Genomic DNA, 17,426 nt, shown 5'->3' with positions numbered 1-17,426 from the left:
TTTTCATGTTTGTGTGTTAGAAAGTGTGCCTTGATGGTTGGGCTAACACGTGCATGTCTTTTTTTTTATCTGAGATGCCGTATATTAGAATGTTGGGCATTTTTCCGCGAGTGCCCCTTTTTATTTGTTTTGCATGTTTTTGCTTAGTCATGTTACCGTAAGGAATTGGCAAGTAGTGTCGCAAAACTTATGTTTTTATAGTGTTGGAAAGTGTTTCTAGATGATCTGGCTACCCATGCCTATTTTTATTTTAGCCAGATATGGCGTATATATAAGTATGTGTTCGATTTTCCTGTGATTGCCATTTTTTCGTTTTTTCCCATTTCTTTCAAAATTACTACGTACTAAGGAACTATCACAGAGTAATGATTCATTTATATGTTTATTTGTCGGAAAATGTGCCTTGATGGTTTGCCTAGCACGTGGCTGAAATTTTTTTTTTCTGAAATGCCGTATATTAGAATGGCCATTTTTCCACGAGTGCCCCTTTTTATTTGTTTTGCATTTTTTTGCTTAGTCATGTTACCGTAAGGAATTGGCAAGTAGTGTCGCAAAACTTATAATTTTATAGTGTTGGAAAGTGTTTCTAGATGATCTGGCTACCCATGCCTATCTTTTTTTTAGCCAGATATGGCGTATATATAGGTATGTGTTCGATTTTCCGGTGATTGCCATTTTTTCGTTTTTTCCCAATTCTTTCAAAATTACTATGTACTAAGGAACTATCACAGAGTAATGATTCCTCTAGATGTTTATTTGTCGGAAAATTTTGTTTACTTTTTTTTTGATTGAATATCATCAAATTTTTTTAGCTAAAATATTATATTGTTTTACATTTTTTTTTTTCGATTTTATTCCCCTTCAAAAAATTTTTTTGGGTCAGAATTTTAATTTTATAGTTGTAAAATAATCGACAATTATCCAGCAACCCACCATACAATTTTTATGCATATCCAATAATAATTAGATTAGTAAATAACACCTTGAAATTGACATACCCTTCCTACATTTCAAGTGGCAGATTAGGGAGTCTGAGTCAGTGTGGTTGGCGGCCATTTTGTGGACATATCCGAAGCGTAAGCTGCCCTATCTATATATATTCTTGTTCCCTATAGAATTTGTGATATTTTGGTATATTTTTACCTGCATAAATATCATATTATATATTAAATATATGTATTTTTTTACGAAATTTCTAAGTACTCAAAAAATTACCTTTAGATATGGCCCCTGATATAAATGTAATTTACAAAATAATGAAGATTTTTTTACATATTTCTATTTTAGGATAACATATGTTTATTCCCTAAAAAAATTAGCCACTTCCTATTTCATTTGGGTACCCAAAAAAATTCATGAAATTTGGACAAATTTTTTTGGCCAAAAAAAGTTACCCTTTTTTTCTCATTTCAGATCTTCACCCCCATGGGTCTGACTTCATCCAAAATACATCAAGATGTGTCCTAAACATTCAAGAATCAATTCCTAAAAGGATTTGTGTATATATGTATAAACTTTTTTTTTATGAATTTTTATGTCAGGTCTTTTTTTTTTTCTACTTAATTTTTTAAAATATTTATAATAAATAGTTTTTCTGCGGATGAGTAGTATTTATCTTTACAGTTGTTTTAAGCATTCATTGAAGTTTTTTTTGGCAAAAGGAAAAAGGAGGTTACTGCAAAAACTGATTTTTCAAGAATTTTTTTTGGCGTCGGGGTCGTTCGCGTCCGAGTATACCCTTAAAGGGGTGTCCGAGGAGCGTACCTATCCAGGGTTAAAAAGGCAGAGTAATTGTTCAAGTCGACTTCCTTACCAGGTACTTATTTATTTTATGTTTGTTATTTTGAATAACTGCTAAAATGAAATACAAAATACTTAGCTCATAATAATGTAAACAAGTAATGCTGGTCTCTACCCACCCCCCTGGGTGTGAATCAGCTTATATAATCACCGGCTAAGTTTAATATTGAAAAATGTTATTTTTATTAATAAAATAAATTTTTGAATATACTTACCCGGTGATTATATATTAAAGGACCCTCCCTTCCTCCCCAATAGAGACCCAGTGGACCGAGGAGAAAATTGGTTCTGTGTTTACATTGAGTACTGAGTACCTGCTCGACAGATGGCGCTGTTGATGTACACCCCCTACCTGCATAGCGATCGCTGGCGTATTTTGAACGTAGAGTTTTCTGTCGAGCAACAGAGTTGCAGCTTATATAATCACCGGGTAAGTATATTCAAAAATTTATTTTATTAATAAAAATAACATTTTTTACACCTAAGCTTGGTCAGATTTTCTTATATTAAAGTATCCTCCATGTGAATAAAAGAAGGAAATGTCGCAATTAATTAACTACAGTATAATGAGTAAGTTGTATTTCACTAACCATATATTTTTCTTCAATTTTCTTTAAATTTCTCATCCTTTAGGCAAAGACTCAGACAACAGGAGTTGATATGTGGGCAGCTGGCTGCATTTTAGGTGAACTTCTGCTGCACAAACCTCTCTTGCCGGGCAAGTCAGAGATTGATCAGATAAACCTCATAATAAATCTTCTGGGTAAGAACAACCTTTGAGGTTTTATTTCATAATCTATAGTGCACAGGTTTGTTTTCACTTTTAAGATCAATTTATAATTATTTATAAGTTATAATATAAGACATTGACAGCATTAAGAGCTGAGATTTTTTCAGGAGTCCCTACTTTGCCAGTACATGCAGTAAACTAATTTGACAGGAGCTTTCTGAAGCATAACTATCCTTGACTAAACACTTTTCCTAGAAGTTGTCTATTTCAGGTTTTAAGGCTTTGATACCATATTCAAACATATAGGGTTGAATTTATCTGTTGCTAGTACAGTATTATTACAGATGTATTTAGGTCCTTTGTTATTGAAAATCTCCAATAGTTGAAGGTATTTCTTGGAATCTAGTTATAGTATTACCTTTTTATAAAAGAATGTTAAATTGGGAAACTTTGGATAATCTTTCAAATAAAGATTTTGCATCTAAAACTTTTCTTTTTACATTATTGTGAGCTAAACACATTGGTGAACTACAAACTCTTTCTTGGGGGAATGTAAGTGGATCTTATCACGTTTGTGTGCTCTCAGAGATGAGAATAATTTTAATACCAAAGGTTTACCACTTTTTTTCAAATTCTATCTTTGGAAAAGGAATTTACGACTTCATCAGAGAATAGATTTCATGGTTAGGTGGGGCTGTTAAGTATTATTTGGGCAAAACCTAAGATAACAGAGGTAATTTATTTTCCTAATAGGTGTTGTGAGTTTAGATTGTCCTATCATCCTTTGTCCAAATGCTATAGCTTTTCTGGTTAAAAGATGGGTCGTAGAGGCTCACAAGGAGTTGCATCTAAGTCAGAGAAGAGACCTTAACGTTAGAGCGCATGATATTAGAAGTTCAGCTACATTACTGAATTTTTTTTACGAATCTCTTTTTGGCAAGAATTTTAGTTGCAAGTCATGGTTTACCAATCTGTATTTGCTAACTTTGTCCTAAAGATCCTGGTTCTCTTATCAAGATTACATTATTTGGCATTAGTGGCCTTAGTAGTTGTTGGTGATGTGGCTTAATAAAATTGGAAGAATTTAGGTACTTTTAGAGGTATTTAGAGATAATCTAGAGCATCAAGTTTTAGCCTAAGTTGTAAAGGTTTGGTACCAAGGCCCTAGACTAAGAGTTTGGTGTATACTTAAGCATTTATTAGGACTTTAATTTTCTTAAAAATAAAGGGAATTTTAATAATCAGTCTTATTCCCAAATCTCAGTCAACTTAATTGAGCAATACTCACAAATTCATGAGTTCAGTACACATGTCTTTTTAACTTGGTAACTTTTGCAATAAAAAGTTTGAATTTTATTACACTGGACAGTCTGATTCCCTAAATAGATACGTGGCAAGAAAATATTGCAAAGCACTAATCTGGCTTACGTTATTATATTCAATGACATCACTACAGTATATCCAACATCTTAGTACATTCCAGCAATATCCAACAGGTCATTTGCATTTTATTCACTATATTTCCTCCCACTTTGTTAAATCTGTAGTTAGCAACCTAAGCTTCCTAAATATTTTGTGCATACACTATTTGACGCACTCAAATAAACCAGCACAGGTCTCAATACCAGGGAAATGGCCCGTAGCCCACTATCATATGCAAAAGAAGACAGTCACATGTGAACAAGCAAATGTGAGGCATGCCTAAAAAAATAATTAGATAGGAATTATAGTATTGTACCATTACAATTCTGTATAACAACTTCAACCTGCAGCCGGCTACACAAATTTATGAATTTGTACTACAGATCATCAGTATTTGCCCAGGCTGATAAATCTTGTGTTTTAACTGTTAATTGTTCATTTTATTGAATTTCAAACGAAGATTTTATTGGCAAGTGACTCATTATTATTATAATCATTACTAGCCAAATTATAATTCTTGTTGGGAAAGCAGAATGCCAGCCTAAAGGCTCCAACAATGAAAACAGCCCCATGCAGAAACAAAATAGAGAAATGATGAATAAACTATAAATGAGAAAAAATTAGAAAAGATACAAGATATATTGAGATCAATAACAATGTGAAAATAGATCAGGCATATACAGTGTGAAATAAAACTAGACTTATTTCTACCTATTTAACAGATAATTATTTGCAACAAGTTTGAACTTCTGAAGTTCCATCAATTCAACCACCAGATTACGAAGATCATATCACAATCTGGTCATAGCTGGAATTATGCTTCTAGAATATTGTGTAATATTAAGCCTTATGAGGGATAAAGGAAAACTTAGAATTAACTGCATACCTAGTACTACGTACAGAATGGTACAGTATGTGGAAATCTAAATGCAAAGGATTGTCAGAGTTATGTAAACCTTTATACAACATGCACAAAGAACTAATTGAATAACATTGCCATAGATTAGTATCTATATTGGGGATAAGCAACTTTATAGACTATTTGTTTTTGTCCAACAAATTAAAATGAAAGTCAGCAGCTGATGACCAGACAGGCAAACAATACTGCAAACATGGTGGAATGAATGAATTAGAATAATACCTCAGGATATATTCACCGCTAAAAATCTTGAAAGACTTTCTAAATAGGCCAATTTTTTTGCGCTTTTGAAAAAGAACCAAACCAAAAGTTTTTCTCAAAAGTAGATTTACAATTGAGAATCACACCTAGAATTTTAAATGAGTTGTACATAGTTAAAGAGACATTGTCAATGTAAGGACCAGGATGCTGAGGAGCCAATGTCCTTGACCTGCTTTCAATTATACTTGAGTTTTGTTAGTGTTCATCTTCATCTCCCCATAATTTACACACAATTTATATCTATAACAGTGTACAATAACCACTTAAAAAGTAGAATAAGACGAATGCTTGTAAGTTTGTTTAAAGATTAGAAGTTAAGACTAAGGAGTTATTATAACAAAGTAGAATAAGATGAATGCTTGTAAGTTTGTTTAAAGATTAGAAGTTAAGACTAAGGAGTTATTACAAAGACAGTGCTTCCAACTCAAAGCTAAACCTTCCTTACATATGTTAGTGAAGTTGGTACTTTAGTTACTCGTAGATTGCCCCTTATTTAATATATGTTATCAATAACTGTACACTGTACTTATTAATAACTATAAAGTAGACATTTTCCTTTTTTGAAATTGGAAATAGTTATTTATATAGTGTAAATTTTATATCTGGTATGTTTGAGATTAAAGTCAAAAGCACCAAAATTGAAGCTTCGTGAAATATATGTATGATTTTAAGTTTCTTATTTTAACAGGCACACCTAATGACAACATTTGGCCTGACTTCTCGCAGTTACCTGCAATACAAAATTTTACGTTAATGCAGCAACCATACAATAATTTAAAGACGAAGTTCCCTGCATTATCACCCTCTGGGCAGAGACTTTTGAATTTCCTCTTCATGTATGACCCAAACAGAAGAGCTACTGCTGACGAATGTCTCCAAAGTGCATATTTTAAAGAGCTTCCTCTTCGTAAGTATATTTACCATGGTAAATGATTGTTAATGACCATTATTATTGGGCTAAGATATATTGTTACAAAGGGTAAGTTTATGTACTTAGAGAATGTTCATTTAGGCCAAACATAACTGAATGATTTTGTAATTGGTTCTTAGATTTCTGTTGTGGTATTAGGAATAAACCATAATAGTCAATAACAGATGAAAAGTTTTGTTGCTTATGATAAAAACATTGAAAAATTGTTGGTAAATTCAAATTTTTGACCTGACTAGAGTTATTTTCTCCACGTTCGCTTTACTGTAATCACCTTTTTCCATCTTCATAGGCTGTCCCTTCTTAAATGCATGCGTAACTGCATATGCATGTTCTGTACTATAAATATTACTTATACCATGTTGTTGTAGTAGGTTGGCAAAGGTAACAGCAAACCTTTGAGATAATAACACCTGAGAGTTATCGAGTCCTTTGAGTGGACAGATAGTAGACCTTTGGTTACGGCTTATTTTTCTTTTGCCTACACATATACCGAATAGTCTGGTTTATTTCCCATCATTATACATTCTCCTTCTCCCTCATACACCTGACAACACCAAGTAGAGCAAACCATTCTTCTTCACTCAGGTGGTTAACTACTGTAATTGTTCAGTGCCTACATTCAACTTCGCATGGGTAGAAAAGACTTTAGCAATAGTATACTCTTGGCTTGGATAGTGCCATAGTCTCGATACCATTGTCTTCCACTGTCTTGGATTAGAGTTCTTTTGCTCAATGGCAAACTTGGGCACACTATTCTATCAGTTTTCTTTTCCTCATTGTTTTTTAAACAATGTTGGGTAGGCTTAATAGAAAGCCAAAGATACCTGGTGGTTTATCAAGAGGTTGCCTTTTCCTTATTTCTTTATTTTTCTCAATGGTATTTATTTTCAAAACCATTATTACTGTCCTTCCCTCAGTTAAAGTGGCTATCCTGGAGGGTACTAAGCCTTGCATTGGTGTCTGCTCTGCCATGTTGACCCATTTCAGCCAACATTTTATCATAAGTCCATGGGTTGTTTTTATTTTCTCTCTATATAATTGTTTGCATGTTGTTTTTGTTACTGTTTTTGTTAAGTTGGTTTTCAAGTATGATGATACCTTTTTATTGGTTTTAATTCTTCTTCTGTCTGGAGACACTGAACAAGCTGTATGATCAGTGCTTCTCAGACTGTTCCATTGTTGTCTAGTGTATTACAATTATTTTTGGACTACATGACAATATTAGATATCTTACAGCGTCTTTCAGACATTGTAATATTCCAAGTTTTTCAATATTAAACTTAGCCGGTGATCATATAGCTGTCAGCTCTGCTGCCCGACAGAAAAACCTAAGGACAAAATACGCCAGCGATCGCTATACAGGTGGGGGTGTACATCAACTGCGCCATCTGTCGAGCAGGTACTCAAGTACTCCATGTCAACACAGAACCAATTTTCTCTCTGTCGTGCCACTGGCAAGACCTACTAAATACGCTGTTACTAACTGGATTTGTTTTCACAACTATTTGGTGAAGTACACTATTCCAGTTTTGAGCTTTCGCTATGCAGGTGTTTTATCTTCATCTCAAAACTTGAACTCGTTTTGGATAGATTTAATTATGGTGACAAAGAGAGTATGGACTCTCTTTCACTTTTAAATGGCCGACCCTTCCCTTAGACGGAAGTGTGTTTAGGTTTTAGTAATTTTGCTTAACACGTTATAGATCTATATATTTTATATCTCTCCGCCTTTATTAGGCCTCTTCGATTAACTTTCCATTTATTATAAACATATAAAAATAAATTTTTATGTTTTGTTTATATGCGACCTTTCCTGATAGTAGGCAGTCCTAACTTGGAACCGAAGTTAATCAACGTTGAGCCCGTTATATCGTATTTAGCCTTTAAAGAATTTAAAACTTTTTTAATTTAATGTTTTATGAAAGAATTTCTTTGATAGTCTTCGTACTGTTTTCAAAGATGAACTAACGTTTAGTTTTTTAGACTACGCAGTTGTTGACGTTCAGGACGTTCAACATGCGCTCTATCGTTACGATAGAGAGAGAGTGTATCACGGTTTCACTTTGCAGTAAGAGTAAATCGATTCTGACGTTTCGTTCATTCTTTCTTAGCTTAAATGGTTTAAATTCTAATTAAAGGAACTTTTTATTTGGAAAACCTTTCAGTTTTTTCCTTTAGCCAAATAACATGTTTTGACGATATATAATTGGGCTCTTCTCTCAGGTGCGAAATCAAGAGAGAAAGAGAGAGAGAGATAGAGACGGAGGGAGAGAGAGGAGGAAAAACGTTCCGTTCAAGCGGGTAACGTTGTTCTCGTGTTACTCTCCTCCCTAGTCGCTGTACGGGGAAGAAGGTAAAACGTTTCTAGGGTTTTATTCTTGTCCCCAGGCTATGTGCGGTGAGAGATTGTAAACGTAGTTTATTTGAACTAGTGTTTAGTCTCATTTCCAGCCACTGAATTCTTTATCTTTATATATGTTTTCTGTTTTTGCTAGTATTAATTTCGATTTCAGTGAAATAAGTGCAAAACAGAAAATCGAAGTGATAAAGTGATATGCGCAAAGTGTTACAGTGTTGCGTCCGAGGGTTCGTCTGTTCGTGCCTGTCGTTCACCTAGTCCGGGACCTCTTGCAAGCTCCCAAGCCCAGGGGAGAAGTAATGTCGAACGACTTATGGGTTCGTCAGGCCTTGATCAACGAACAGACGTTTTCCCTCCGTGGTTTCGGGCGTATCTACCCAAGATCTCCCCACCCACACAAAGACGAGAGAGCCCATTTACTTCTCGTCTGCGGAAGAGGTTTCTCGTAAGAAACCTTGGACCAAGGTCTCGCAGCTTATTAAGCGCAAGTCGGTCCCTTCCGCGCAAGTCCAACGGCCCAGGTGTAGCCACTGGGTCAGTTCGGACTCGCTGCAGTCTTCCGATGACTGCACACCTCCTAAGAGAGGCAAAGTGGTACCGCAACAGGCAGTAACACCGTCTGTTGCCGCACCTGCTGCTGTAGACCCTAAGTGGTCTTTGCTACAGTCTATGCAGACACAGTTAGCATCTTTTATGCAGGAGTATCGTGCGGAGAAGGTTGACGCTGCACCCGTTAGCCTACAACCAACCACGGTTGTGCGTACGGTAGACGCTGACGCTACCTGCTCCCGCACTCCGCCTGTGAGAGTTCCACCACCCATGCGCAGTGTACCCTGCCAGCCGCACGTTGACGTTCACAGACGCACGCTACCCTCCGTTGACGTTCGCGAGTTACCACAACATCAGGAGGGTGGAGTTAAGTTGCTTTGTTTTGACACTGTGCGTCAACCTCCGCAAACCACTGTGGTTACCACTACTCGCCCGCAGCAGACTAGTCAGTCAGGAGTAGAGGCTTTGCTTCCCCACTCAGCTATGGTTGTTGCCAGCTCACAGACTGTCAAGCAGTTACATGACGTTGCCTTCTGGTCTGCTACTAATGCACCAGTGCTGTATGTCCTCACGCACCTTTTGTGGTTGACAGTTCAGTTTTTGACAGTTCACAGACTGTCAAGCAGTTACATAACGTTGCCTTCTGGTCTGCTGCTAATGCACCAGTGAGACCCTCACTGAGATAACCTAGCTTTTCTCGGACAAGGTTCCTGTAGATGAGAAAGTGCTGTTCTCCCTCCTACTGATATTCCTTTGAGGACTCTGTCATTTGGAGAGGAGCCTTAAGCTGCTTAGCCTCCTATGGACTTTAATTAAATCATGATGATTTTTTAAGGATCTTCGTCCGGATCTTGTAACTGCTGCTCCTCGTTCGCCTAACGTCAGAACTTACACTAGGCCTAGCTACTTCGAAGCCGTTGTTGTTAAGCTAGTGCTCTCTCGCTCTCCTAGAGAGCGTTACGTTGGCTAGGCGACTGGTTTTTGCACCAGGAGGAGTTTTAGGGATATTTAAACTGGCTTATAGAGCGAGAGTCTGATAGGACACGAGAGAAGTTCTCGGCTTGGGAGTTCATGCCTCTGCCCAGGTAGACTTCTCAATTCTGGTAGACTCGCCCTGGCGCCTAGCCAGGAGACGCTCCAAGTTGTTTACAGGTCAACTTCTCAACTTTTGTCGAGCCTTTGAAGTTTTGCTGTACTATTATGTCACACATAACAAGGCTTCCAGGGATGGTAAATGGTTCCGCCTCAGTCGCTAACCCAGTCTGTTGCCACACCTGCTCCCGTAGACCCTAAATGGGCTTTGCTGCAAGACATGCAGTCCAAGCTTGTGTCCTTGATAGAGGACTTTTATACGGAGAAGAACCTTCTGGCCAACAACCTTCCAACCGGTTGGTTGTGCGCCCTGTTGACGCTGAGGTATCCTACTCGCGTCTGCCAGTTGAGGTGGTTCCTCCACCGATGCGACCCAGTGTGGGTTGCCAGTCGCACGTTGACGTTAAGCGACGCTCGGAGGTGGTTGTTGACGTTCAGTGTGTCACTAGGAAGACGTTCAACAACCAGCAGAGGTGACTTGTTGTGACGCAGTGCGTCTACCTCAGCAACCCGGTAGGGTGTTGACTGTGCACAACCCAGACAGTCTAGACAGTTTCGGGTTGACGCTGTACTTCCTCGCGCACCCATGGTTGTTGACAGTTCACAGACTGTGCAGCAGTGCCATGATATTGCGTCCGGCTCCGTCACGCATCCACCAGTGCGACCGGATTCAGCGAGTCAGACGTTGCCCACTCCGTTGCCGTTTCCTCATCAGTTTCGGATGAGGAACCCTCTGATGAGGACGTTGCTGAACAAGACGATCAACCCCCAGCCCTGCTATCCATCCAGAAGATGATGAAGAAGGAACGCTGCCCAGTCAGGCTGTGGATGAGTCTGGTAGGGACACTGTCATCCGTGGATCAATTTGTGTCACTAGGAAGACTACACCTCCGTCCTCTTCTATACCATCTAGCTTTTCACTGGAAAAAGGACAAGACGCTAGAAGCGGTCTCGATCCCGGTTTCCGGAAAGATAAAGTCTGGTCTGACTTGGTGAAAGGACTATATCAACCTTAGAGAGGGTCTTCCCCTGACTGTTCAGACTCCCAACCACGTTCTCTTCTCGGACGCATCGGACGTAGGCTGGGGTGCGACATTAGACGGTAGGGAATGCTCGGGATTATGGAACTCGAGTCAAAGGACAATGCATTTCAACTGCAAGAAGCTACTGGCAGTACGTCTGACCTGGAAAGCTTCAGGTCTCTCCTTCAAGGCAAAGTGGTGGAGGTGAACTCGGACAACACCACGGCTTTGGCGTACATCTCCAAGCAAGGAGGGACCTACTCTCTGACATGGTACGAGATCGCAAGGGACCTCCTCACCTGGTCAAAAGGTCTAGACATTTCACTAGTAACGAGGTTCATCCAAGGCAACTTGAATGTCATGGCAGATTGTCTCAGTCGGAAGGGACAAATAATTCCAACAGAATGGACCCTCCACAAGGATGTATGCAAGAGACTTTGGGCCACCTGGGGCCAGCCAACCATAGATCTCTTCGCAACCTCGATGACCAAGAGGCTCCCAATATTTTGCTCACCAATCCCGGACCCAGCAGCAGTTCATATAGATGCCTTTCTTCTAGATTGGTCACATCTAGATCTATATGCATTCCCTCCGTTCAAGATTGTCAACAAGGTACTGCAGAAGTTCGCCTCTCACGAAGGGACAAGGTTGACTCTAGTTGCTTCCCTCTGGCCCGCGAGAGAATGGCTCACCGAGGTACTTCGATGGCTAGTAGACGTTCCCAGAACACTTCCCCTAAGGGTGGACCTTCTACGTCAGCCACGCGTAAAGAAGGTACACCAAGGCCTCCACGCTCTTCGTCTGACTGCCTTCAGACTATCGAAAGACTCTCGAGAGCTAGAGGCTTTTCGAAGGAGGCAACTAGAGCGATTGCTAGAGCAAGGAGAACATCCACCCTTAGAGTCTACCAATCGAAGTGGGAAATCTTCCGAAACTGGTGCAAGTCAGTATCCGTATCCTCGACCAGTACCTCTGTAACTCAAATAGCTGACTTTCTCTTATATCTGAGGAAAGAACGATCTCTTTCAGCTCCCACTTTCAAGGGTTACAGAAGCATGTTGGCACCAGTCTTCCGTCACAGAGGCTTAGATCTTTCCAACAATAAAGATCTACAGGACCTCCTTAAGTCTTTTGAGACCACGAAGGAGCGTCGTTTGGTTACACCTGGTTGGAATTTAGACGTGGTACTAAGATTCCTTATGTCAGACAGGTTCGAACCGCTACAATCAGCCTCCCTGAAAGATCTCACCTTTAAGACTCTTTTCCTGATATGCTTAGCCACAGCTAAAAGAGTCAGTGAGATTCATGCCTTCAGCAAGAACATCGGATTCTCATCCGAAACGGCTACATGTTCTACAACTTGGTTTTCTAGCCAAACACGAGCTGCCTTCTCGGCCTTGACCAATATCGTTCGATATTCCAAACTTATCGTATGGTTGGAAATGAACTAGAAAGAGTCTTATGTCCTGTAAGAGCTCTTAAGTTCTATTTAAAAACCTTTACGAGGCCCGTCTGAAGCTTTATGGTGTTCAGTTAAGAATCCATCTTTGCCTATGTCAAAGAATGCTTTATCCTATTTTATCAGACTGTTAATACGAGAAGCTCATTCCCATCTGAATGAGGAAGACCAAGCTTTGCTGAAGGTAAGGACACACGAAGTTAGAGCTGTCGCAACTTCCGTGGCCTTTAAACAAAATAGATCTCTGCAAAGTATATTCGACGCAACCTATTGGAAAAGCAAATCAGTGTTCGCGTCTTTTTATCTTAAGAATGTCCAGTCTCTTTTCGAGAACTGCTACACTCTGGGACCATTTGTAGCAACGAGTGCAGTAGTGGGTGAGGGCTCAACCACTACAATTCCCTAATTCCATAACCTTTTTTAATCTTTCTCTTGAAATGTTTTATTATTGTTTTTGGGTTGTCCGGAAGGCTAAGAAGCCTTTCGCATCCTACTTGATTTGGCGGGTGGTCAAAGTCATTTCTTGAGAAGCGCCTAGATTAGAGGTTTTGATGAGGTCCTTTAGTATGGGTTGCAACCCTTCATACTTCAGCTCCTAGGAGTCGCTCAGCATCCTATGAGGATCGCGAGGCTCAGTAAGGAAGACGTACTTAAAAAGGCAGAGTAATTGTTCAAGTCGACTTCCTTACCAGGTACTTATTTATTTTATGTTTGTTATTTTGAATAACTGCTAAAATGAAATACAAAATACTTAGCTCATAATAATGTCAACATGTAATGCTGGTCTCTACCCACCCTCCTGGGTGTGAATCAGCTATATGATCACCGGCTAAGTTTAATATTGAAAAATGTTATTTTCATTAGTAAAATAAATTTTTGAATATACTTACCCGGTGATCATATATTGAAGGACCCTCCCTTCCTCCCCAATAGAGACCCAGTGGGCCGAGGAGAAAATTGGTTCTGTGTTGACATGGAGTACTTGAGTACCTGCTCGACAGATGGCGCAGTTGATGTACACCCCCACCTGTAAAGCGATCGCTGGCGTATTTTGTCCTTAGGTTTTTCTGTCGGGCAGCAGAGCTGACAGCTATATGATCACCGGGTAAGTATATTCAAAAATTTATTTTACTAATGAAAATAACATTTTAACAAAATAATTTTTACATAGGATGTCATTCCTAGGGCAAGGGGAATGGGTATGTACAGTATATTAGGACATGAATGTGGATGTCATGAAATTCAGGTCATAAAATTTTGTGGTGGCAGATATAACAACTTTTATTAGTATTCCACCTATCCAGACTTGGATAATTTCATCTTCAATTGCCTTTTTACCACTATAGCTAAGATGGTAGAAAGGCTTAATTTTTGTTCGGTAATTTCCATGCTCACCGTAAAGAGTGGTTTAATTCAGTTTTTCCTACAGATCATCATGGCTTTGGACTTTGTTTCGGAATCAGGCTGTGACCAAATCATAAGTGAGGCTACTCACAAGTCTGATTATTGCTTGGACGTAGTATACACTGGTTCCTATGGTGCTATTCCAAGAAAAATTGATCCTCCAGTTGGGACGTCTGTCATGCCTTGGTTGATTCATTATTAATTAGACTGAGCAGTCTGTCCTTGCTGTATCTTACTCTTGAAAGATACAGTCAGCCCTCCTTATTCACAGGGGGGTTAGGTAACAGAGAAGGCGCGAAAAGCAAAAATCCGCAAATACTAGTTGCCCCAGGCTGGGTTAATTCCTAACCTAACACCTCACTGCTCGTTGCCTACGCGCAAGCAACTAATGCACTACAAAGTAACCCACTGTATTGTCTAATATTATTTTTACTTGGTTTCTATCACAATTATAAATATTGTGTTACTGAATTAACACATTTCAGTAAGTGTTCCGTACATGTACACGCTAAGACTACAGTACACATAACACAAGTTAACGCCACACTTACAGGTATACGTAAATAATGTACTGTAGTGTATATTGCTTTAATATATATACATTATAGAACTATCACTACAGTAGAGTTTAATTGGCTATGATAACACGTAAATCCTCGCAATTTTTTGAAGGTCGACTCGCACCGTTCAAACTCACAGTACACATAGCCTATATCTACATTACTACTCTAAAGTATGGTATTTTGTATACAGTACTGTACAGTTGTTAATATAACAATAACACTAACACAATAAAAAGTAAAAGAAAAAGTATCAGTGTAATACTACTAACCGTTTATGAACGAACTTCTAAACAGTAAGTCTGAAGGTTGATGTAACTCTCTGAGCCATCGACTGTTTGGCACGTGGGATAGCGTAATATACGTAACACAACTTTGTATACTAAATTCACTATAAACGCACTGGATATGTACAGTTTTTTATATCACAATGTGATTCTGCATTAAAAGGACATAAGCAGGAGATGCACACGTGAAGGGAGACAATGCATGACAGAGGACCAGTGAGCAATAGATGAGGTGTTGTGCTGTGTGGAGAGGGAAGCGGCGCGAAGCATGCCAAGTGCAAAAGAGCGTAGTTGCAGTCGGGACACTAGAGTACTTATCGGGAAACCGCGAATACATGATTTTTTATTTATTTTTTTTTTTATCTTTTATTATGAAAATACAATTACATTTTCTTAACATACATTTTTTTCCTTTTATAAAGAAATATTCCTTAACAAATAATATCGAGGGCTGACTTCATATATAAAATCTCAAGCAGACTGGAATGGCATTGTAAGAGATCCTTTGAATTTGGATTGATCACAATTGAATAAAGGGGTTGAGCCTGCTGTTCTTTTAAATGAAAATCTGGGCAACATACTGTAGTTGACAAGTGTATTCCATCTCAGGCTTGAGTGTCAATGATACTGCTGGCAGAATCAAGAAAGAAGTGGCAAAGACCTGATTTCTATCTGACTTTGTGAAGCTATGTGTAGAGCATATCCCTTTACTGCAGGGAGAGTTGGGGTAAGACCTTGGACTAGACCTCCCGAAGGCCAAAAGTGAAGTTTTAACAAATTAAAGTCTTCCAGTTCCATTGAAGACATTCACTATTTTAAAGGATTCAGGTTTGTCCAGCTTGGCAAATTACAAATTCCTTATAATTTTTTTTTATAATAATGGAAAATAGAGACTAGATTACTGATGTCAGTGTGCTCATGTGTGTTTGACTTAATTTGTCTGGAATTTAAGGTTTATATATCAACTACAAGACTTTTTTTTTATCTTTTTACGGCAAGAATGGTGTTACATCTCTTTATCTAATTAAGAATACTCTTTTAACTAAACTGCCTTCTTATGTTGGGACAGATGACTAAAAATAAAGTAAAATTGCTAGGAATTTGTGAATTCCAGTGTATTAGGGTTGTAGTAGCTCATTGGAAACGCCTTTGCCAGATGATCTGGTGGACAGGGGTCCGAGAAGTGCTCAAGCTCGATAGTCTCTTGTACAGTAGTGGGTGCAACCTCTCCATCCATGTGAGCTAAGGATGGGGGGTTTGGGAGAGCCTACAGGTCTACCTGCTGAGTAATTAGTATCCATTGCCTGGCCCTCCCTGGTTCTAGCTTGGGTGGAGAGGGTGCTTGGGTGCTGATCATATGTATACAGTATATGGTCGGTCTCGAGGACAATCTCACTGTCCCTTGCCTCTGCCATTCATGAGTGGCCTTTAAAGAAATTTTAATTTTAATACTGTGCTTCATTTCAGTTTATAGGTGGTTTATGAACTGAATTCAATCAATAAAAGATTTTGTAGTTTCTAAGATACAATATTTGTTGTAGTATGTTCAATTCATGTAACCATGGACATATTACTGTATAACAAACTTGATCTATTTTCATACAGCCTGTGACCCACAAATGATGCCAACATTTCCTCAGCACCGTAACCTTAAACAGCAACAGCACCAACCACCTTCTCAACCTCCCAGTATGAGTATGACCCAGGTATTAAATCAACAAATGCCAACTTTATATGCCGGAGATCGATTAAACGAGGGACTGTCATCATCAAATATTGGACTTGGGGAACTTCTGAATTCCATCACTAGAAAATAAGAAAGCAAAATTTATATCAAATCTATAAATTTTTTTTATGTTTATCAAAAATATTGGATTTTTATTGAAACTTTTGAAAAAACAGTTTGAAATTACAGAAGAACTAAGAAATAAAATGCTTATTGGAGAGATGAAGCCTTGTATATGTAACTACATTATATACATAAAAGTATAGTACAGTAAGGCTGCTGTACTTTGAAAGTGAATTGATCAAGGAATAAATTATGAAGACTCATACCTAAGTAAAAGCCACATATAACATACATTTAGTACAAAGATAAATAAATTGAAAGAAAATTATTTGGCTTTGCTTAGTTTTATATCGTAATGTTAGTGCATGAGTGTTTTATACCTCAGTGAGGTCCATGGGAAAGTGGGAAATATAAACTTTAATCAAGAGGAGAAAGTAGAATTGTACTATGCATGGCATAAACTTATATTTTTTTAAAGGTGTTTGAGTTTTATTATCCCAATAAATTGTTTTTACTCCAGCATTGTGTAGATTTTAAAAGTTAAGTAGTACAGTATTCACATTGATAGATACTATATTTACCTTGGAAAATATTTGCTACTATATTACTGTACAATGGTTTGAGCATGTAACAATAAACAAAAAAGAAGTATGTATAGAAGTATAAAGACTATCCAGATCATGGAAAAACAATGGCCAGAGGCAGAAAATGTTGAAGACAGCAGAAAGAACTCTCAAAATAATTTCTAGTACATGAGGTACTCGGTCAGAAGTTTTTTAATTTGGTAAGTTATTCAATTTTATTTCTATAGGGGATTGATATTAAAATACCACATCCAGTTT

General features: G+C 38.2%; 1 protein-coding gene across 2 annotated transcripts in view; it reads left to right on the top strand.

Moving 5' to 3' along the window:
* Cdc2rk (cyclin-dependent kinase 10) overlaps nt 1-17,204 on the top strand; it is an 87,432-nt gene extending 70,228 nt beyond the window's left edge. Inside the window, exons 7-9 of one of the 2 annotated variants that reach the window (XM_068351787.1) lie at nt 2,434-2,563; nt 5,821-6,039; nt 16,401-17,204. In XM_068351787.1, coding sequence (XP_068207888.1) covers nt 2,434-2,563; nt 5,821-6,039; nt 16,401-16,612 — 561 coding nt within the window. In that variant the 3' untranslated portion in view covers nt 16,613-17,204. The remainder of the gene's footprint in view (nt 1-2,433; nt 2,564-5,820; nt 6,040-16,400) is intronic. The other variant, XM_068351786.1, reaches the window with a different exon arrangement.
* Nucleotides 17,205-17,426: the final 222 nt, after the last annotated feature.

Source organism: Palaemon carinicauda, chromosome 28 (assembly GCF_036898095.1).
Source record: "Palaemon carinicauda isolate YSFRI2023 chromosome 28, ASM3689809v2, whole genome shotgun sequence".
NCBI lineage: Eukaryota > Metazoa > Arthropoda > Malacostraca > Decapoda > Palaemonidae > Palaemon > Palaemon carinicauda.
This window is presented reverse-complemented; position numbering and strand designations above follow the sequence as displayed.